This window comes from Manis pentadactyla, chromosome 3 (assembly GCF_030020395.1).
Source record: "Manis pentadactyla isolate mManPen7 chromosome 3, mManPen7.hap1, whole genome shotgun sequence".
Classification (NCBI taxonomy): Eukaryota; Metazoa; Chordata; class Mammalia; order Pholidota; family Manidae; genus Manis; species Manis pentadactyla.
In genome coordinates, this window is record NC_080021.1 from 2,439,632 (window position 1) to 2,463,267 (window position 23,636).

Sequence of the window (23,636 nt, forward strand, 5' to 3'; positions counted from 1 at the left end):
AAGCAGAGCGCTGCCTCAAGGAGGGAGAGTGCAGGCTCGGTGCGCTGGGCTCACATGAAACACTGGGCAGGAGATAAACACACTAGAAGGCTCAGGAGCATCGCTGCCTGGCGTCTCCCCATCCATTCATTCATGAGTATTTTTCCTGAGGATCTGTAAATGTAAAGAGCATCGGGGACACACAGGCGAATTCTTTGCTCCTTTATCTTCCTTGGTGTGGCCTTCATACGCAGTTAATATGTCAATTTCATGATGTCATCAAATTAAAAGTAGAAGAAGCTTTTAGAGTCCTGAACACTGGTCATGTAAAGTACCTCTTCAGATAATGAAGATGAACATTTCTGGGGGCAAATATGCTTAAAATACCTACCTTTGGTGGTGAGAATTTTTGAGGTGACTTCCAGTTTCTCCAGTGGTTCCATTCCAATATTTTCCAATTTAATGACAAGTTGCTGAGTTTCTCCATTGTAAAGCTGGACTGACACATTAGTAGATATTTCAGCACCAGAGGAAGGTTGCAATGAATGTGCAGATCTAAAATAATAGTAATAATTGTAAGAACTTTTTTTAAAGGAATCAAAAGAAGAAAACCAAAGGCATTTTAGAATTATTCATATCACCACAGTGAAGCATTTCCAAAACAGGGACTGGGAAACCTTGGTTTTAAACGTGGAATCCAGCACCCAGCTATCAGGAACAGAAGGGCAAATCTCCAGCAGCTGAGCGCTACGTGCAGCTCCGCCCCAGGGCACCAACACGTGACTGTGTGACCACTCTCACTTGGTCTTAGTTTCTCATGTGTGGGTGAGGCATAAATACACTTAATTATTGGGTTATGGTGAGGGCAAAAATGAAACAATCAATTGATTCAAATGATGTATGAGTGTGTCACTCTCAAAAAAAAACTGTTTATATCTCATGCTAAGAACTGCCTTGGGAAAATCCATAGATTAAGAAGAAAATTTAAACGAACAGTTCCAACTGATAACATGGAACTGGAGCAAAAGAACAGTGAACAGCATGTACAACAGACTCGGTATCACAGTAAGAAAGATGAGCAACGCCCGAAAATGCCTGATGGGACACAGGGCACCTGGGCGGTGCCCTCGGGTCAGAAGGTGTCTGTGTGGCACCATCCCCAGCACTGGTCAGGTGAGGCCCAGTGCTACATGGGAGCGCAGCCCAGCGCCTGGAGGACCCCAAGGCCGTCTGACACTCCCCTGAGGCTGCCCTGCGACAGCCCTTGGTCTGACCCTCTGGCCTAAGTCACACTGGCTGTCACCTAATCCACAATGTTAATTGTTCTGGGTGTTTGCCTCCCAGCCCATGGGCAGCAAACCAGCTTCCGGCAAGGAGGTCACTGGTAGCAACAGGGAAAAGGCCCTGTGGCACAATGGGGGCAAAAACCAGCCAGAGAAAGACGACTGCCTTATGATTTCACTTTCACATGGAATAAACACACACAAAAATAAATAAATAAAACAAAACAAACGAACAAAACAGCAATAGACTCAGACACTGGTGGGGTAGTGACTGGTGGGGTACCACAGGGGAGGGGTTTGGGTGGGCAGGTAGAAGAGGTGCAGGGATAAGGAGGCCCAAAACTCAATCATAATATAAATTAGCCACAGGGATGAAAATATAGCATAAAGACTATAGTCAATAGTTCTGTAGCATTCTATGTTGACAGACAGTAACTACACTAATCGGGGTGAAAACTGAATAATGTAGATAACTGTTGAATCACTATGTTGTGTATCTGAAACCAATATACCATTGTATTATCAACTATACTTCAACTAAAAAAAATCCCCCCCCCAAAAAATATACATACTTCAATAAAACATAATAGTAATTTTTGTAAATGCTAACACAGAACCAGCAATGCCAAAAAAAAACCTAACTTGGCTTCAATTTAAAAAAAATGTTTGGGAGTGAAATTGATGAGTCAGTCACAAGGGCATGTAGATTAATTACAACACCCACTTAAGAATAGCCACTTTTTATTTCAGAAATCTCCCTAGAAAAATGTTGGCATTACATGTAATTTTTAAAATTAAGAAATGAAACATCTTAACTACCAATTGGCGCCATGACACCAGGACCTCCCTCCCCCGACATGTACCCCAAGCCACCAACGACAGCCCTGCGCTTTCACTGGGAGCTGATGAGGGCCCACCCCCACCCCAGCTCTCTCCTGGCTCACCTCCAGCTCAGGCGGCCTCTCCACGAGCCCAGCAGCACATGCCTGAAACCACAAGCCAAGGCCAGGGTCCTCTGCGACCTCAGGCCAGCAGCCCGGGAGCAGGAAGCCTGGGGGCTGACACACGCTCAGGCGGCGGACACCCTGGGAGCACAGTGTCCCTGTGCCAGAACAAAGAGTGTCCTCCTCTGTTTGGGCCCACTGAGATCATGTTCTCTACACTAAAGCCACCAAGATTCATTGTTTGGAACAGCTTAAGTGAGGTATAATTTACATACCACAGAATTCACTTGTTTTCAGTATACAATTGAATCACTTTCAGTTAAGTCCACAAAGGTGCACCACCATCACTGTCACCCAGTCTCCATCACCCCAAAGAGCTCCTCGTGCCCACCTGCAATCGGTCCTGCCCCCACCCAGGCCTCATTCACGGCGGGCCTGCTTCCTGCCTCTATACATCTGCCTTTTCTGGACATTTCCGGACTCATATATTATGTGGCCTTTGGCACCCGGCATCTTTCACTTTCTTCTTCCCGTTTCTGAGCGCATCTACATCGGGGTGCATGTCAGGAGCCCGTTCTTTTTCAGGGCCAAGCAGCGCTCTGTCTCTGCTGTACGGACGCCGCACGTCCTGTTTATCCTGAGCCGATGGGCCTTTGGGCTCTTACCACCATTTTTTCTTCTGGCTACTATGAATGCTGCTGTGAACATCAGAGTTCAAGGTTCTGTGTGCACACACACTCCCATTTCTCTTGGGTAGATACCTACGAGCAGAACTGTGGGTCACGTGGTAAATTTATGCTCTCTTTTCAAGAAAGTGCAAAGTGTCTTCAAACGATGTGTCGCCTCCTCGGCAGCACTGCATGAGGGCCCCCGGTCTCCCCGCCAGCCTGCAGCACTCGCTACTTACCGCCTGTCTTTTGATGATAACCATCCTAGGGAGTGTGAGCTGGAATCTCACTGTGGTCCCAGTTCCACGAAGTCATCATTCTGAGCATCTTTCCAGGTTGCTTATTAACTATTTGTATATCTTCTGTGGTGAAATCACAATTCAAATCTTTCACCAATTTTTTAAATAGACTGCTTGTCTCCTATGTTTGAGTTCTAAGAGTGCTTTACATGAACACAAGCTCTGTATCAGATACATGATTCACAAATATTTTTTTCGACTCTGTGACTTGTCCTCTCATTTTCCTAACGGTACCTTTGGAAGAGCTAAGGTCTTTAATTTTAATGAAGTCCAATTTATCATTGTTTTCTTTTATGGATTTTGCTTTTGGTGTCGTATCAGTGCACGCTTTGCCTGACCCCAGGTGATGAGAATTTTCTCCTATGTTTCCTTCCGAAGTTTTATACTTTCAGCTCCTATAATTAGTTCTCTGACCCCTTTTGAGTTAGTTTTTTTCCGCATTTCATTTTCTTCCCCAGTCACACGGCGCTTTCTCCCACCTCGGAGGTTCCTTGCGAGCTGCTCCCTTGGTTAGAAAATGCTCCTGCCGCCCCCTTCACACGGCCTTCCCTCCTCACCGCATGCTCGGTGTGGCCTCTGGGAGCCCCCGCAGCCCCATCAGGGTCCTGACAAGAGGGGACTGCGGTGGTTTGGTGGCCTGTCTGTCTCCCACATGACTGTAATTTCCTGGGCAAGCACCAGGGTACTACGCTCACTCTCACAACCTGGGCATCCAGCACAGGGCCTGGCAACTGAAAAGGGCCCGTTAAGTATGTGAATGAGCTTTAAAACCATTTCAGACAACCCCATGATACATTTTATAAAGATACAGCCAAAAGGCTGAACAAAAAAGTACTTCTCGTAAGAGCAAAAACCGAGAAAATCTCTAATTTCAATAGCAAGGAAATGAATGGTGACTTGGTACCAAGAGGTCTTTATGATGTCCCTTCTGAAGCAACTGAAATAGACATGTTTCAGCTCATGCAATAGGGCTATGCAAAAGGTAATCTACGACACTACACATAACATAGCATCACCCCCACTTCTCAAACATCTTTCTTTTAACAGAGGATGGGTGAACTTCGGATGGAAATACCACAAAGCATTAACAGGAACTGCTTCTGGGACTTCTGAGATCAATTCACTTTCTGTATGCTTTCCTATAATGCTATTTTTTTTTAAATAAAAGAATATTTCTAAAAGTATTTTTCTTAAATTCTCTAAAAACTTAACCATTTCTCATAAAAATTGTGATTCCAAAGGCTAATTTCACATTCTCTTCTCCTCTTGGTAACAAACACTTCAACTTTGATCCAATTTGCTTTAAGCAAAGCATGTGGCCTATTGGTAATTGTGAAAAACCCTTCACCCGTATTCTTGTCCGAAGAATCACAAACTCAGACTCCTGGCACCATTAAAGAGTATACACTACACACTGCTCCGAAGTACCGTTGCTTGTCAGAAAGCAGACACCCGTGCTCCTGGGGAGCTCTACCTGGGCAGAGAAGTGCTGATCTGGAGTCTGGGCAGAGCAGGGATGACCTCGACCGTGGAGCCGCCGGCCTTTATCCCCGGGAGGTCGTCCAGCAGGCAGTCGCTGAAGACGCCGAAGACCGTGGTGTGATAGCCTGGAAACAGAAGGAGAAGCTTCACGCCATCTGGAAAGTCTTGGAGTCTCACACGCACACCCGAAGGCAGCCCCCGGGAGTGAGAAGAGCACAGGGTCCCCTTCCGAGGCCCTGAGCTCAAATCAGGCCCCGTCACAAGCTGTTCGCACCCACAGCTCCCACACGCACCCCTGCAGCCCCTTGGCCTCCCCCATCGAGGGCAGGGATGACAACAGCACGTGCGTTCCTGTCCCACAGGGTGATTGGGTCCAGGTGAGAGTTACACGTGAAAGTCTTTGTCAGCTACAAATCTACACAACTCAATAGGTATCTCATCCCCTTACTAATTCGCCTTTCAAATTTATGCATCTCTAAAGTAAGAATGATAGCTAGTATTTCTTCCCAGGACATAATGTGATTTAATAAGTATTTGAAAGATGATCCAAAAATCTTCTGTTGAGAGATGAAAGTTCAAGAGCCAATTATTGTTATTTTAAGTGCTGTGAGATAATGCAAATCTGCTGTCTGCGTACAAGCACTATAATTTAAGATTAGCAAATTTGCCACGCAAAAAAAAAAAGAAAGAAAAAACTTATTGGTTTGATAAGCATTTGAAATTGTTTAACCAAAGCTTTAAAATGGCTTTTGAAATTTTAGGAGATAATTATTATAAACAACATTCACCATGTAACAAAATTAAACGACACCCCAGGGCTAAACGCCTAGAGTGACACCTTCTTCTCAGACTAACCGGTCACAGCCTGAACAGGGAAGCAATTTACTACCTCGCCAGCAACGAGGGCCTCTCACAGCCTCATTGACACCCCCCTTCAACTTCCCCCGGGTTAAACTGGTCATTCAACATAAATTAACTCCACAGAACCCACATTTCCTTCTTAATAAAAGTATGTCTATTAAAAGACTCCTTGAATTCACTTGCAAACACTTCCCTCCCCAGAAACCCACAGCGAGCATGATGCCCCTTCATTTTTCTTTCTATGAACCTTGGTATGATGTGCTTTTTGTCTGCTACACCTTTGTTTTCCATTTCTTCATTAAAATCAGCCATCTTTCTTTCTCACCCATTGCTGAAAATGACTGTGAAGAAACCCAAACCCTGACGGCAAATCCTGTTTGGTCTGGAGGTCTGATAGCACAAGTCCAGCCCTTCCACTTTGTACGTAAGTGTGCCACAAATGAGCCCCAACCCACCTGTGCCAAGGGCAGACGGCTACGGCTTTGGGCTAAGGCTGACGATTATCCACGGACATGCCAGCGACACACTGAATCAAACCCTTCGTTCCCGGCTATCTGTGACCCACGCCCACCTCCTCTGCTCCACCCCCACCCGCAGCCATGGTCCTGCCGTTGTCATTTTCTCCCCGGATTATCACGACAGCTTCTAGTTGGCCCCCCAGCCTGCCCCCCCCCCACAGCAGCGTTAGGAGTCTCTCAACTGCCCACCTGACCGTATTGCTCCTCTACTCAAACAAGGCAGCAGCCCCGCTGTCCTCAGAAGAAAGCCAGTGTCCCTTAGCCAGACCCAACGCCCTTATGGGCCTGCCTCCAGCCACCCTCCCTGCCTGGCCGCCACCACCCCTCTGCCTTGGACCAGTTACTCTGAGCCATCCACGTCCCCCGGCATTCCCTGACACTGCCAAGTCTCGGGACAGGTGGTTCTGTGTGCCTGCAAGTCCCCCAACCCCAACCCACCCATTTGGATAATTCCTCACTGGCCTTCCAACCTCAGGGTCACGTACTAGAAGTCTTTCTCCACCCACTGTCCCCTGCTGGGTCACCTCTTCCCCATGTCTCCATAAGCTGTGTGCCTGGCCCCACCGCAGTGCACACCTCCTCACCCGGGATGAGGCCCGCCTCACCCGCTCAGTGAGAACACCCTCTCCCAAAACACTTCTTCTCTCAACAAACCCATGGCTATGGAGGATCCACTGCACACCAGGCGCTGGGGATCCAACCAAGAAGGCAAGCAAGGCCAGCAGAGCAATGGCCAGCAGACGCCGCGATCGGTGGCACTCAGGAGGGACGGCGCACAGGGTGGCTGAGCATAGTCCCCGGGGGGGAGGGAGGCTGAGAAGCGACCGGGAGAAGCACCTGGCCGGCCGCGTCTGGAAGCCGATCAGAGGAGAAGCACAGGCAGGGGCTCCAGAGGAGCGGAGCCCGCCGGGGGCTGAGCGCGGCCTGCGGGAGCGGGAGCAGGAGCAGGAGCCGAGTGTGGCTCCAGGGAGGGCAGGGCAGAGAGGCGCGGGGCTCCAGGGCCTCGCTGAGGACTTCAGCCCTGCCGAGGACGGCGCGGTGCAGGCACTGGGACTTCTGGTCGAGACAAGGCATGACAGGTTCAGCACTGCAGAAAGGTCACTTGGAAGTGACCTTTGGAAGATGGGGGTTTTTTAGCAAGCAAGACTTGAGGCAGAGAGACCAGTCCTGTTGCTTTTGTGACAAACTCTGTAGGAGGGTCATGTTCTGCAAAACTGGAGTGGCTGTGAGGCGGAGGGGAGTGGGGATGACCTGGTAACTCAGGGGGGGTGTGGGAGAGACAGGAGGACCCCAAAATACCCGTCCAAGGTACTGACTAGATGGTGATGCCCTCTCTGAGGCGGGGCACCCTGCACATGCCCTGCCTACAAGAGAGCCCAGGGGACGGCTGGTAAGTGGCTGATGTGCAGGGTCAGGAATGGGGTCTGGACAGGAAATGAGGCCCTAGGAGTCCACAGCAAACAGATGCACCTGAAGCCAGAGAAGTCCCCAGGACTAAGGATTGCCTAGAGATGGCACAGGGGCTGAGAAGGCAGCAGAAGAGCAGGCCACGGGGAGAGGGACTCACGGGGCTGGGGGGCATGACCGCAGGGAGCGGCTCCCCTCTGCGGGCAAGCTTCCCGGGAGAAGTCAGAGGACAGCAAGGTTGGCGGGGGAGAGAAAGGGCCGCCCCCAGCTGGACTGGGCAAGGGCCTCCCTCAGGGACAGGGCTTGGCCCGGGCACCCCACTCCCTGCGCACATAGAACAGTCCTTCCCACATGCCCAGGAAAGGCAAGCTTCCCACTATCTTTTAACTGCTTAGGACTAGCATGCCGGGTGAGCAGGACAGGACTGGGGAGGCAGGACAGGCATTCGGCGCTCCCAGCAGACCTGAAATCAGAAAGGAATCTGCTTACCGTTCACAGCGATGGTCCCAGTCGTCCGTGGGACCCCAACGAGCGTCACCGGGTAAAGCCCAGATTCCGCTGGGAGGGAAAGTGCCGCGGGGAGAGACTCGAACTCCACTCCACTGGTGAGGAGCCCCTAAAGCAAGGCGGGGGCAGGAATGAACACAGCCCAGCCGCGACAGGGCATTTGCTAACAGGCAGGCTCCCAGACTGCCACAACGAGAAGACTAATTCCCGGCTTTTACAGAAGCGCACAGACATTCGTAGAGACTAAGAGTCTGAACATGCAATTAACACAAGGCAGCCTTCAAACAGCACCACGGGGAGCTGAATCCCATCTTGCTATATTTCTGACATTTGTTTTGTTGTTTTACCAAATTGGAATGTAAACAAAAAGAAAATAAAACATCTTATTTACCAACAAAAGAAAAAGAACATGAAGTGAGGAAATACATCATCAGTTAATATCCTCCCAGTGCATCTATGAACTATCAGTTCATTTCACTGTGTGCCAGGCGCTAGGCCTGGCAGCACACAAGGCAGATTCCCTGGCCCCCGTTAGGGCCGCATGATGGGGAACGCTGCAGAGAGGTCAGCTCCCAGGACTTCTCGGCATTGTAATAGAGATCCTACCCCGTGCAACAGCCAGGACAAAGAAATAAAAAGCATACAGACAATTATTCACAAAAAAACAAATCCGTGTGCACAGAAAACCCTATGGAATCTTATAATGCAACTAGAGCTAACAAGTGCATATAGCAAAGTAACAAAGTCAGCATAAAAAAAAAAGGCGGATATCTCTATGATCTGGCAATAAACAAAAAATATTAGAAAATAAAATATTAAAAAATACCATTAATAAGAGATCAAAAACACCAACTATCACGGAATAAATCTAATGATGTGTAAGGTTTCCCACTGGAATCTACAGAACATGCTGAGATAAACTAAGGAAGACCTAAATGAAGGAGAGGCCCTGGGTTCCTTCCAGCGGGCTTGTTTCCTGTGATGCCATCTATGGTCGAAGCAACCCTGGACTGTTCTAGATGTGTTACAGGACTGAGCAGATGAGTAAGTATATTGATGGGTGAGCCCAAGTTCTCGCACTGGGAGGAAGGCCAGAGAGGACCTGAGGGAGGCGGAGTAGAATTGGAGGTATCACTGTGAAGTTGGACTCTAAAATTTTTATTTGTATTTGCATGGTGTATGTGCATGTACATAAGTGTGTATATGTATATATATACAAACACAGATGTATGTGTGTAGGTATATATGGGAGTATATATCTATGTGTATGTGCATCCCAGAAGCAATGACACTCTAGTACCAGCGAGCACACCTGTGCCTAGATTTTGAGCAAAGGCAGTACTTGGGATTTCAAACCCAAGCGAAACCTCGTGTCAGTCCTGTAGCAATTTACTCTTCTTCTAGGGCTTGCTCTACCCTCAGGCCCTCTTCATCTCATCCTGTGGCAACAAAGTAAACTGTTCATATTGAGTGGCAAGCACAATACAGACTTTGTAACCTGTACTGATCTCATGTCAATTTCAACATGATTATTTCAAATCTTTATCCAACTAAGCTTGGAGTTGAAATTGGTTCACATCAGTGTTCAAATTGGAGGTGTTTTTGTTCACTGATTCAAAAATGTATTGAGTACCAACTCTAAAGACATAGGAATGACATGTTCTTCACTCACAAAAAGCCGATAATTTTTGGCAAAACAGATATAGATCATAGGATGAATGTCTCAAATAGTAAGTAAAAAGTTTATTTTAATAGTCAGTTGGTGGTTGACCCCAAAGGGTCATAGGACTGCTGATACATACCATGTTTTCCACTCGGAGCTCAAATGGCATTGGGTTATATACCATCAGCTGGACTTCACATACATCTCCTTGAACCCACTGGAAATCTAGAAATACACATACAGACAAAAGAGTCCATGTATTAGCTGGTATTTTGGCATGTTTCACATGGTTTCAGATTACTTCTCTAGCTATTTATTTTTCTAATGAAGCAATTAGCACTATGATCACCTGGAGATAAACAAAGCCGGTCTTACTGTGGGCTTTCTCTGAAGCAAAGCAAGTCGCACTGCCACTTGGATGCTTTCTGACTGGTGTTTTTCACTGACTTCAGCAGGCTGAATTCATGCCAGAGTGCTGAATGCAGCTTCGCAAAACTGAAATCAACCCAGACCGCACTGTTCTTGGCACAGAACCCTAATTCACACAGAACCTCACTGGCCCAGAGGCTGTTACTTGGGAAGAAGGTACTGCAGTCAGTTTTAAGCGGCATATGCATGATTCCCCATTCTCATCCCTGACCACCCCAGGTCGGGTGTATTTTAACTATAAGAAGTAGAATGCTAAGATGACCCCCAAGACTCCTGGCCCTGCTGTGCATGTCCTGTGCAATCCTCACCCTGAGCGTGAATATGATGATTAGGTTATGTTTCCAGCAGAGGAGATAGTGATTCAGATCCCCAATCAGTTGATTTTGGGTTAACCAACGGGAGATTGTCCTGGGAGAGTCTGGTCTAATCAGTTGAGCCCTTACAAGGGACTATACCCTTCCTGAGTGCAAACTTTTAAAGCATGAGACGGCGTATGGAGGAGGCCACCTTGCAAGGACCTGAGGGCTGCCTCTAAAGCAGTGCCGGCTGACAGCCAGCAAGAGAGCAGGGACCTCAGTCCTAAAATGACAAAGAAATGATGACAACTGAGGGAGTGGGGGGACCAGTCCCTCTCAGTCAAACCTCCAGGTGAGGGCACTGCCCCGGCTAACACCTGGATTGCAGCCTGCACGACCCTGAGCCCAGGACCCAGCTAACATGTGCTGGACTCCTGACCCACAGAAACAATAAGAAAATTAATGTGTGTTGTTTTAAGCTGCTAAATTTGGGGTAATTTGTCACAAAGCAAAAGAAAACTAATACAGTACCATCCCCATTTCCACTGCCCTGCCTTCCTTTAGCTACTCCATGAGGCAGATGAGTGAGGACCCTGGGACCGATGAGCAGTGCTGGGCCCGTGCTCAGTGTGAGGCCCTTTCAAGCAGGCGATCTCATCACTCTTAGTGATCTCCTCGCGAGACAAGTATTACAGGCCCTGTCGTTACAAGGCAGACACCCAAGGTCCAGACAGGTCAGGACACGTGCCTGGGAACCACACAGCTAGCAAGTGGTGCGACAGGGATTCAAGCCCAGGCTTTCGAACTCAAAGAGGCATCTAGAATGGCCACTAGTAGTGAAGAGGTTTTTCTAGAGCAGATAGTACGATTTACTGATGAGAATTTCTCAGCTTTCTCAGAGCTTTCATAAGGATTATTTTTCCGGAACGCTCTGCGCCAGGCACCCTGCAGAGACCAAGCAGGCCCACCAGCCTCGGCCATACGACCCAGAGTCGGCATCCTGAAACTGCATAAATAAAGATGAGCCCACCGGATGGGTTCGGTTAAAAACGCTTGTGCAACCATGTACTCATGTGGGCCTCCTGACCCCGCAGTGAAGCGGTCGGCAGAGCAGGTACCCTCCTCTCTCCCAAGCAGGGAGCGCACCCCTCCCACCCCCCGCCTGCAGCCCTGATGAACGGAAGGCCGAGAGTCAGACTCCCGTCTGCCTGGTCCAAAGCCCTGCCCACCTCCCTCTGCCAACCCTCTGCCCTTCCCTGGTGGCACCCTCAGGCCGTGGGAACTTCCAGGGAGACTCGCAGAAGTCATTCCCCAGAGCACACCGGGCCTCCCCACCCCTTCCCGGCGCGGTGCTCAGTCCAGCACTGACCGTGCAGCGAGCACCCGGCCCCTTCCTCTCAGCTGATGAAACCGTCATCTGTTTTAACAAGCAGCTATGCCTGGTAGCAAGGAACTGTGTCATCTGTCATGGTCAAAAATCACCATTGAAAAAAATGACTCTCCTGGGGTTCTGCAAGGAGCCCTTGACACGTGCACCGTCCTCATTTACTCAAGGTCACGCTGAGGTAAACCGCAGACTGCATGAATAGTTATTTTGTCTATAAGATCATCTCCTCGCAAGTCTGAGTGTGTCCAAGGGTATGGCAGAGCCCCCTTCTTGATACTCTGTCTGGGACACCATGGGAAGGAATAGCATTTAATGCTACTGAACCCCGTTCTGCACCACCCCCCACCCATGGGGCGTTGCGCTGTGTGACTCTTACCCCTGGGCTCACAGCAGCTTTCGGTTGCTTTTGTTGGTAGCTTGTCTCGTCCTACTACACTGGACTGACCCGTTTTCCTGATCTCTTGCTGCACCCCAGCACCCAGCATGCTGAACACACCTGCTGCTCAGGACCTTATCTCGGTGACTACCAGGTACTTTAGCGACATTATCTTACCTGACCCTCAGAACTCTCCCAGGTAGCCCTCTCTTCCCCTCTCTCCGTGGACAGTGGCAGCCGGGGAAGTACCATCCCTGCCGAGGTCACCCAGCAGGAAGCTGCAGGGCCAGGCCGGAGCCCAGGCCATCTGAGAGCTACGTCCTGTCCAGGCCACCACACTGCCTCTGGGGCGGCTGGCCCACCTGGGCACCGAGCCTGGCCATCCCATCAAGTCCTAGCACAGACTACATGACACCCTTCCCCCCGCTGTGCTCAGGCCAAGGACGCGTGCTGCACTCACCCTGCGTGGGCTTTAACTCAGGCGATGGGGATGCGAACGACACGCAGACAGACCAGACCGGCAAACCAATCCAGGTCCCAGGGGCAACCAGCCTCAAAAACTGTCCCCAAGGGTTTCTTCTTCTCTAAAGCTCAGTGCCTCCTGCTGTGATGAGAACTCCCCCAATTATACACAAAGATTCATCTACAGAGACTGCAATTTTAGGTTAAAGACATGCTATTCTTCAAACCTCTAGGGAGGTACTCACTGATGAGCATACTAGCAAACAGATATTAGAAGCTACAAAATATAAATTACATTTTCCTACCCATGGGTATTCAATAAATAACATGCATTTTGGCTGAAGCTTCTGTTGTATCTCAAAACAAATCTTGTGGGGGATAATTTCGGGGAATGCCCGAACTTATCCTCAGCCTAGGTATGAACAGGTGCTTCCTGCTGTGATAAGGAGCCATCTTATAAAGGAAGAAAAGCCCTGGGCTTTGAGTCATAAACCATGGCTGGAGACAGAGCCTGCCTCTTACTAACTATCCAATCTAGGGCAGGTAATTTATATTTCTTCAGCCTTAATTTTCTCATCTGTAAATTGGGAATATAATAATACATCAGTTATGAGAGTCACTGGATAATATGTGTCTAAGCATTCAACAACAAATGCAAGGTACTGAAGCCTCCACAATATCTTAAGATTAAAGAGGAGGAAATAAAGAGGCAGGGTGGGCTTCTCTGGTGGGGTGGCCCTGCAGCCGCACAGGCCAGGCCCTGGGGCAGGGCGCCCACATTCAGTTTGAGGCTCAGCTGTTGCTGTCTCCAAATTCTTCATCATTTTTCAACAAAAAGCCCCACATTTTCATTCTGCAGTGGCCCCACAAATTACGTGGCTGGTCCTAAGGAGGAGGCTCACCCCTCCGGTCCCCCATATCAACACCGGAGGATTTTCCAAACAAAATGGATGAAAATTTCCAAGAACGTTCTTTACAGGAGAAAGCTTATCAGCATCCCTAATGAGACACAAAGAGTAGCCACAGCCTCCTGGAAGGTCCAGGAAGAGCCTCACCGGCTCTCTGATGGTGAGTCCAGGTCCCTAGGGGAAAAGGGGCCCAGAAAGTGATTTTACCGTCAACAAGAGCGAGTAAGACCCGGCCTAAAACAGGACCCAAGTCTTCCACCACTAGAGATCCGCAGATGTGCTCCCATGAGCAGACAGGCGCCACTCACCTGTGCACCCTGGAGTCAGTCCGGGGACACCCGGGCTCCTGGAACCGCAACGTCCGCCCAGCTTTACTGCTCCACCCAACTCCAAGGGCTCCCCAGCTCCCCATCCCCATGCCCTGCTCTCCACGGGCTCCCCTGCTCCCCAGCCTCCCTACCCTGCTCTCCATGGGCTCCCCTGCTCCCCATCCCCCTGCCCCACTCTCCATGGGCTCCCCTGCTCCCCAGCCTCCCTACCCTGCTCTCCATGGGCTCCCCTGCTCCCCATCCCCTTGCCCCGCTCTCCACGGGCTCCCCTGTGCCCTGGCCTCCCTAGCACGTTCCCCAAGCACAGAACCAGCGAAGGGGCAGAATGGGTACAAGCATGGGGCTAAGTCAGAAGACTTAAACTAGAATGTCAAAAACTCAAATCCACAGTACAAATGCCTGCTTGGTTGGACCTGTCAACCAGGGAACAGCTGCAGATGATCAGCGATGCATTTTAATGAGCATCAGTGCTCATTCCAGGACCCCTGAGGCTCCTTTGCTGGACACTGCTCTACAGCGGCCGCGGCCGCCATCACTAACACAAGGGGCGGCCGTGCCTCCTGGCCCCACGCCTGCCAGCACCAGGGACCCCAGAAGCAGACCTGCCTCTGTCCTCCTGCTCGGCAGGAGGGCCGCCCCAGTGTACCCTAAGGGCATCTGGCTGGCAGGGGTCCAGGGGAATTTTTCAGACGTTTAGGCTGAGCAGCCCAGGGAGAAGGGCAGGCAGGGGTCAAGGGACAAAGGGGCAGCACCTGGTCCCTGGTGAGCAGCCATGTGGGTGGGTTTCCCCCTTACATTGCCTGACTGGACGATAGGGGATCCACGCCTATGTGACGGAGGAAAAGGAGAGACAGTCACACAGTCAGAGAAGATGCAGAATCTTGTCATTTTAAATATCCACCAAAGGTATCTAGTTAAGGAGAGGTGAAGGGTTCTGTGCCACTGAAGAGAATATTTTTCTCCACTTCAACGCATTTTTATTTCAGAGCACTGATTAAAACTGCATTATCTTACGTACTGGCCCACTGGCCTGCACCCACTCCCCGTAGCTGCTACTACCTTCTCTGCAACTTCCACCTGCAGGCCACGGCAGCAGGGACCACGGCCGCCCCTTCGCCACGGGACCAGCACGGCCGGGGCTGCCGTGCCGACACGCGGGGGCGCCAGGGCTGCTTCCCGAGGGAGGGGGCTGGGCCCACGGACACACACATCCGCGGGGACTGCGGTAAGGGACTCCCTTAGGGCTCACGTCTGCAGGTGCTTCCCGGGATTCACAAGCAGACGCTGTTTCCCAAGGGCATTACCCCACATTCCTTCCTTTACTTTATTCTCACCTTAAGGACTGTACAGCTAGAGGCCCCTGGGAGGCCACGCCTCGGGAAGCCAGCCCTGCTCCTCAGAGGCAGCGTGGCTTCCTGGGCCCCCAGCAGGCCATCCAAAGCCTGAGGTGACCCCCATCCCAGCTCCTCCCCTGCTTGTTCTTTGTCCAAACACCACAAGTACATCACCAAATACCGCTGCTTTACAGGACTATGCTTGGCAGCCCGCCTCGGTGCTCACCTAACATTGTTTGTGCCTCACCCGCCGAGCCTGACCTGGGTGGCGGGCTTCACTAGCTCAGCCTCAGCCACACAAGCCTTGCACAGCGGAGAAGGCTGGAGGGCGCCCACGTGGGACGCTCGGCCAGCAAAGGTGTGTGTTCTCGTGTCACCTCTGCCACTAACTAGCTGAGCAAACATTGGGGGGTCATCTGAGTTTGTTTCTTCACCCATAAGAGGGAGATAAAAATTACTTCCTCCAAAAATGCAAGGAAAACTAAATGACATAAAAATAATACAGCTTCTTACAAAACACACCTGAATATGACAGTGTGGCCACGCCAACAAGCACAGGGTCTTTTTAGCTCCCACCCTAGTTACACCCTCTAGCTTAATGTGCAACTTTATCTTTCAGGAAATGCTATTTTTAAGATGTTCAGATAATTTGCTAAATGTGAATAAGGTTTACTGTGAGATCCTCAAGACCCAAAGAAATCCTAGTGCTGGGATTAGGCTGAGAAATCTTCACTGAGACCATGTAGCATGCACAATGCTCAGATTCCCTCTGGCCTTGACCTCCGAGGTGCAGTGCAAAGTCCACAGCACGGGGAAAGAACTTCGGCTGCAAGTTCTTCGGCAAGTCATTAAAGCTCCTAGCCTCAGTTCCCTTATCCAGACATGGGGTTCATAGCCTCTATTCGCTCCTTCCTTCATTCAGCAGCGTCCCTGCAGCTGGGGTACAGCTGTGAGCACACGGAGGGCAGGCGGCCAAACAGGAATAGGCCTCGAGGGAACCCAGGGCGTGGATGGCAGCGTGTGGCGGCAGGGGCAGCCTGGGAGGGGCAGGGGCAGAGGCAGCCTCCCCAAGGAGGGCGGGGGGGTGAGAGCCAGGCGGAGGGCACAGCAAGCCCTGAGCCTGGAAAAGGAAGGCTATGCTCAGAGGACAGACAGAAGCCATGCGGCTGGATCTCAGGAGCAGGGGTGAGAAAGGCAGCAGGTGAGCCTGCAAAGCAGACGGCGGGTGCTCTGTGGGGCGGGGGGGCAGAAGCGTCAGGGAGGACTCCCCACCCGTACCCCGGGAAGAAGGGCCTCATGATGTCAGAGTGCCATTTTCCTGCAGAAGGAGCACAGAAATTAGAAACAGAACTACAGAAACAGAAGCAAGCACTGGACTGCAAGAGCAGAGGGCAAGCTCTCCCATTAAAGACCCTCACGAGGGGTCAGGCAGGGCCTGTCCCTTAGCTTTGTGCCTGTGACACCCAGGCTCAAGTCTGGCAGTGACCCACATCACAATCACAAAACGTGCGGGGCCCAAGGAAGGGGGAGCCGGCAAAGAGAGAGGCCCAGGCATGCCAGGCGCCAGGAGGGACACAGCGGACGGGCAAGGCGGCGCCCCTGAGCCCTGGGGTCTGAAGAAGGGAAGGACCGGCAAGGCTGGGACCTGCTCAGGGAGCTTCTCAAGGAAAGGGTCCGGCTCCCGAGCAACCTCAAAACGATTTTTCCTCTCCTTGCTCAGTCGTCAGTCCCCTTGGATTGGCTTCCTGAGCGCCTGTACAAATGAGGGTGCCAGTGCTCAAAGCGGAGGTAATATAATGTCCTCACCCCCCTGGTACTGAACATAGTCAACCTTTCATCTTCTTTGATGACTCAGAAGTCATGTCGGGCCTTGGAAAACCACTCTGATCTCCAATTATCACTTTTCTGTAGTTTGTATAATAACTCTCAGATCACAGAGGCCTTCTGTTTTAGAACTCCCACAAAAATCGCATTCTATAAAACAGTATTTTAAAAAATCAGTTCTATGGGCAATGGCTGGACAATGGCAGCAAATGAATAAACCTGTCCAAGAGCATACATGCGTGCATGCACAGCATGAACTGCACCAAAGGTCCAGTGTCGTAAGGTCTAGAAAAGCCCCTGGAGCCCGGGGCCTAGCACAGCTAGAAAGCCAGGAGAGATGGCCTTACCTATTTTCTTGCTCCGTTCTTCGCCACGGCTGTGTGCAATAATTGGTGAGTAGATGAAGGGGCTCTTGGTCGACACGTTCTGACCCAGCAAGCTTTTCATTTTCCGCGGCCGGAGGCTGGCAGGAAGGTTCAAAAGTCTAACACGCCTGTTGTTTCAAATGAAACAAAAATCCTTCAACTGTCTTGTTAGCTCAGTTTCAGTATAAATACTGCCAAAAATCAGGTGTTAGCAAAATAGTAAATCAAACAGGAAATAAACTGAGGCAGGAAGAGCCTGCAAATTTGGCAGGACGAGGCAGAACCACACACATGGTCACTCAGGACCATCCCAGGGAGAGAAGCAACTCCCGGCCAGGCAGCAGCAATGACTTCTGCAGGCTCCGCCAGGGTCCGAAAGGCCAGGGAGGCATCAGCTGCCTGCCGGTGGACAATGCCCTGCCTTCTCCGATCCTGGGTTCCCTGTCTGTAAAATGCATAAGGCCCTCTGCACAAAACTGTCATGGGAGCCGGTTCCGTGCCTCCCGCTCAGCACTGCCTGGTTGTCCCCTCTCCCTGAGGGTGGCCCTCAGCAAACTCAAGCACAGCCCCTGAGCCGGGAGAAGGCAAACAGCGACCTACCCTAAGTGAACGACTGATTCCATCAGCGGAGTCTCTTAAACGACTTGCCCACCTGGGCTGTCCACTCATCAGTTCTCACGCTCAGATGACCACCTAGCACTTACGTAGGGTTTACCACTCCATGGTAAATCTGAGCACCTTCAGGCCTTGTGCCAACCGCTTCATATGTATTCTCTCAGTTAAACACCACAACCACCTTCCTAGCTGGGGTACTATTACTACTGTCTCCACAAGAGAGATTAAGTGTGTTGCCCAAATCCCACGGCTGGAAATTGGTGACAGGAGACACTATGCTCTTAAACAACAGTGCCTGTGACCTCCCTTATGACAAGCTAGGCAAGATGGGGGTTAGGATCTGGAATATTCTGACGCCTGGGCCTGAGAGGAGGAGATGTGGAGGAGGGGGCGGACTGTAAGGTTTGTCCTAGATACTAACTGCTCCCCTCCCTGCCCCCAGCTCTGCAGGAGGGGAAGCAGTGCAGGACCCTCTGAGACAGAGCGCTTCGCTGTCTTTGCTTCCCCCATAGCCCCTTCAGAATGCTTTTTCACATCTTTTTTATCCACCCATCTGTTGACAGTATTTGAGCAGCTCCCGTATCTTGGCTATATGAATGATATTGTGATAAACATGGGTGTGCATATACCTTCTGGAAATCTTATTTTTATTTCCTTCAGGAATATTCCCAGAAGTGGTATTGCTGGATCCTGTGGTAGTTCAATTTTTAATTTTTTGGAGAAACCTCCAAGCTGCTTTCCATAGCGGCTGGAACAGTTTACATTCCCACCAACAGTGCACAAGGTCCCCTTGTCTCCACATCCTCACGCACACCCAGTGTGTCTTGCCTTCTTGACGAGGCATCCTGACAGGTGCAAGGTGTCATCTCAGTGAGGTTTCGAGTTGCATTTCCCTGGTAATGAGGGATGTGGAGCGCCTCTGTGCTGTGCATACACGATGGGACACTATTCAGCCATGAGACTGGCACTTCAAAGCAGAGCAGCACCCTCCGGCTCTCTCCCTCCCACCACACAGCACTCCTGGAGGCCAGGGCCTGGAAAGGTGGGGCAGAAATGGGTGTGCACTGGGTCCCTGAGGAACCTCGGGGAGGTCAGCCACCCGGAAAAACCGCCTAACTTGAAGCAGACTTTGTGTGAGTGAAACAGAAACTTTTGTGGTAGGGATTCATTTTCCTGAAATTTCAGGGCTGGTTTTTCTGGCCCAGCTTAGTAACCTATACTGACTAGTAAAGACCCCCTTACAGAATCCACAGCGCCACCTCCTTTCTCAGCTACAAGGACCCCCAGACCCTGAGGATGGTCCTGTCCCCCACACACACATCCTTAGAGCAATCAATAAACAGGCACTGCGACTCCCCATGTCCACCCAGCGAGGCCACAGGGTGAGTCTCAGCTACGTCCTGTAAAGCGCAGGCGGTCCACGGTGCCTACCAACCAAAGTTGTCTGAACCAAGGATTATGGCTTGCACACTTCCTCGGGCTCCTGGCCCTGCATGCACCCCTCAGTACGCTTTTACACAGGATCAGAATCACTTCATTTCTCATCTGTCCCAGTTTAGCTGTGAGCTTTCTGAGGACGGGGTCCCTGAGGCCTTGTTTGTCTCTGGTTCAGTACCTGCACCGATACTCTAATGCACAGCTCTCAGTAACTGTTGAAGGAAAAACTTCCAAAGGTTGAATTTTAAACTCAGCTTCCAAATCTTTCAAAACTGTATGCTCAAGGTAAGCAGCTCATTACTAATACTTGTAAACCCTGGTTGTTTGTGGGCATTCAAAAAATATCCAGTGTACAGGCCCTGGGGCAAGAACTGACCGAGAGCTGACCAAGACACCAGGCTGATGTGCATCCTGTGCCCACACACATGCAGCCAGAGGACCTGAGAGGCAGCCTCAGGTGGTACGCACGCCCCGGTGACAGTCTGGGGACCTGCCAGCTGTCCAGCTTGCACAGATCACTGCACCTCCATGGACCTCAATTTTTCCACTTATAAAATAGAAAAATATTAGGTACAAGACCACGCTGTGAGGCAAGAAGACACCCCTTCCCTAGCTCCCTGCTTCCCGGGGGGGGATGTCCTCGGCCTCATTCCACCCCTCCCTCGCTCCTCCCAAGGGAGGTGGTAAGTTTGGAAGGAGAGTCAGGGTGTGCTCCACTCAGCCCCTTCTTGGGGGGCCGGCCTGCCTGCTGAAAGCACACAATCTGTCCCACTCTCCACACAGCTGAAAGGGGCCTGCCTCTAGGAAAGAGGCGTGTGGTCACCCAGCCTTGCCAGAGACGGGGGAACATAGTCTGGCCAGACCTGAGCCCTGCGTTCACTTGGTCTGCCATCTGCCTGAGCCCGATGTTTCTTCCTATTGATTCCAAACTTAGACAAGAGGGAGTGGTCTGAAGGGGATCTCTTCAAACCATAGCAGGTTACCTGGAGGCCTAAGGAAGTTAATATATGTAGGCACTTACAATACACCTGACAAAGGAAAGTGTGCAAAAGTCTTTTTCTTCCCTTACTTAAAACAACACTTATTTACAAACATAGACAGCAAAGTCCCTGGTGCAAAGATGACAACACTGGACTGCAGAAAAGCTGCCAACACGCTGGGCCTCAGGGCAGGCAGAGTTCACTGGCGCCTTACAATTTACTTCTTTGTAAAATGATTCTGTTTTCTTGCAACACAAATGACCTTCTGCTTCATGCCACAGTCACGACCTAAACATGAGATGTCATTTGTGATCCTACAGGATTCATCTAAGCAAGCACAGAAATTCCAGATCACATAAAAGGTTTTGAAATAAGCAAAGACGTGCTGAGGGCATGGGCAGCCAGGAAGGTGACAAGCCAGCACAGCATTCATTCAGAACTCAAAATTCAGCATCAAATGTCTCATTTACAAAACGTAACTACGGAAAAACAATCATTCAAGGCTCCCTGAGCTAAAGAAAATACAATCCATCTAGCACAAACTGCTGCAGAGCTAACAATATTCCACTGAGTCTGTGAAGCTGCCAACAGTAAAGCAGAATTCCGGGGATAAAGTGTCCAAATCAAGGACTCCATTTACAGAATCTATCCGAAAGCAGTTGACATTTTAGACACCTGACTTTCCTTGGCATATTCTGGCTAACAGGGACCATGCAAAGCAATGGTGAGACGCTAAAAAGGAAGGTGACATAGAACAAACTGGTTGAGGAATGACAGGAAAAAACAATTCACCTTTCCTTCGTTTTTAATCCATCAACCCTATTTACAGTAGAAAATACCTAAGAACCAACTGGATATCTCTGCACAGATGGACAACGACTAAACCTGGCCACATGTCCCTCATTCTGAACCAACGGGGGTGGCACCCACCCTGCCAAGTCTCAGCACGACCGAGGTGGCTGGGAAGGGCCAACCAGCAGTCAGTCAGTGATGCGTGAGCACCCAGCTCTCACTCCTGAATGCTACTACACATTTCTTATGGTCTTCAAAAAGCTCAAATTTAAGAAACCCGGCAGGGAGGTTATGGGCTTGGCAACTGTAGCAAGTGTGGAGGAAAGAGTCTGGGCAACGGTATGAACCCATGAGGTCACGGAAGCCGCATCCTGACTGGTATCTGGGAGGCTGACTTTGCCCCATTTCATAAACCAAGAAAAACTGCCCTGAAGAGCACAGCCTCTAAGCCTCTTTTTTAATAAAGCCTGTAATCCTTCCTCAAACAGTACAATTAACTTAAAAATATAAGTTTTAAAAGCACCAAAGCCACTCAGAGCAACTCAAAGCTCATTCTGACTAGAGGGTTCGGATCCTCCCCGAGTCAAATACCCGCATGAGCTCCAGAGCTCTTGGCCAGGCCGCAGGAGCTCCGTGTTAGTTCATCAGAAAATAAACCTGATCCCCCCACCCCACCCCAAATTAAATACACACTGGTTTACCATAAATGGCATCTAAACTCTACTACAATGTCTTTAATAATTCATAGCTTGTAGTGTGTGAGTAATTGACATGATTATTACTGGCTTTTGTGTACATTATCATTTCTGTGGAGAATTCTGTAAGGAATAAACTAAGATTGCTACTAGTTTTAATTGAATTTTCCTCTGCTGTAACTCTGGACATAGTGACAGGATTTGGGTTTGGCAGCCTCCAGGCATATGGACCACTAGTGAATTCCTAGCATTTACCAATGGGCCAAGCACATTTTAGACGTTCAATAAATATCTGATTAATTGAACTTCAGAACAGAATTAAAACAGGGATATACATTGGTGTTTTTTTTTTTAATTAACTTATATCGTGATTACCTGAAACCATGTTCAGGTGAGCCCGGTTCATGCTCCCATGCTACCCAACAGGAATTCCCTGTAAATTGATTAAATGGTTTTACTGTCAAAAACTAGGAAGCCCTCAACAGAAAAAACTGGCTTCAATCATCTCTTCTAAAACCAAAATCCTAATTATAAGGCACCACAACATTAAACTAGCTTATGTCCAACAATTCTGCACAGCAGGTCTGACCAGTTATTCACAGATGTGGACATTTTTCAATGAATTATTCCGTAACACTTAGCAGCTCCGGTCTTCAAATGTACACATTACTGAGCTCTTCCTATGGCTACAGGGGCTAAATGCCTGACTGGAATTTTAATCAAAATGATCAAGTCCATGTTTCCAGGCATAGGTCCTTCAAACATTTGGTTAATACATTAAAATAGTCCCAGACTTGTTTTCTACAGAAAACACCAGCCGGCCCACAGGTGCTGCAGCAGCCCTCTCCAAAGGAGAGGGGCACTGACCTTGTATGAGGGTGACAGTGCTACGTGCAGTGTGAACACTTAACCATTCCCCACAAAGGCCCTGAACACCTACGGTGCTGACCACATGCTAATAAATGGGATAGATAAACAGCCTCAGTCAGCATCACAGAACACCTACCATCTCTCTTGGCTTTTTGTTTGTTTTGTTTTGTTTGCCTGACTATAACGTCGAGTTTTCTGCTGCATAAGCCTTGCCACAAGCTTACTTGGAGAAATTACATCCATGCTGCCATGTAAGCAGTCCGTCCATTACTCCAGATATTCTCAATTGTGTGGCGGCAACAGTCCAGGCTGTCAAGGGTGCTTGTCTCAGCTCAGGCTGGGGTAACAGAACCCCATAACCTGGGCAGCGTGAACAATAAACACGTGTTTCTCCAGTTCCGGAGGCTGGAGGTCCCAGATCAGTGTGGCAGCGTGGCTGAGCTCTTGGTGGCAGCCCTCCTCCTGGGCCACAGACAGCCACCTTCTCCGTGTCCCCCCATAGAGGGGAAAAAGAGCCCTAGTCCCTCCATCTCACTTTCCCATCACGGGGGTCCCACCCTCATGACCTCATCTAAACCTGGTCACTTCCCAAAGACCACCTCCAAATACCATCCCACTGGGGATTGGGCTTCAACATAGGAACTGGGGGGACATGGCACACAGTCCGCAGCAGTGCTGCGTGTCCAGAGCACACCGCTCTGTCCTCGGGAGGACTGGGTCTCCGTGGTCCTCCTCTGGCGCCGAACTGCAGCCTGCACCAAGAAACACCGAGAGCAAGACGGCCGTGAAGACCTGCCCCTGTGGGGATGCTGTTGGGGGTGCCTCGGTGCGTCCCAGTGTTCTCCTGCAGAGAACCCACAAGCCTGCTCACCGTGAAGGGCTCTATTTCCCTAGAGTGACCGGAGAATGACCGTCTGTTTAGGAGA

General features: G+C 50.1%; 1 protein-coding gene across 9 annotated transcripts in view; it reads right to left on the reverse strand.

The window, feature by feature from the left end:
• Positions 1-23,636, reverse strand: part of TRAPPC9 (trafficking protein particle complex subunit 9) — a 615,203-nt gene that overhangs the window by 449,905 nt on the left and 141,662 nt on the right. For all 9 annotated transcript variants that reach the window (XM_057497647.1, XM_057497644.1, XM_057497645.1 and 6 more), the window contains 5 exons: positions 17,304-17,449; positions 9,751-9,836; positions 7,931-8,057; positions 4,648-4,780; positions 371-534 (listed from right to left, as the gene is read on the reverse strand). In XM_057497647.1, coding sequence (XP_057353630.1) covers positions 371-534; positions 4,648-4,780; positions 7,931-8,057; positions 9,751-9,836; positions 17,304-17,449 — 656 coding nt within the window. The remainder of the gene's footprint in view (positions 1-370; positions 535-4,647; positions 4,781-7,930; positions 8,058-9,750; positions 9,837-17,303; positions 17,450-23,636) is intronic.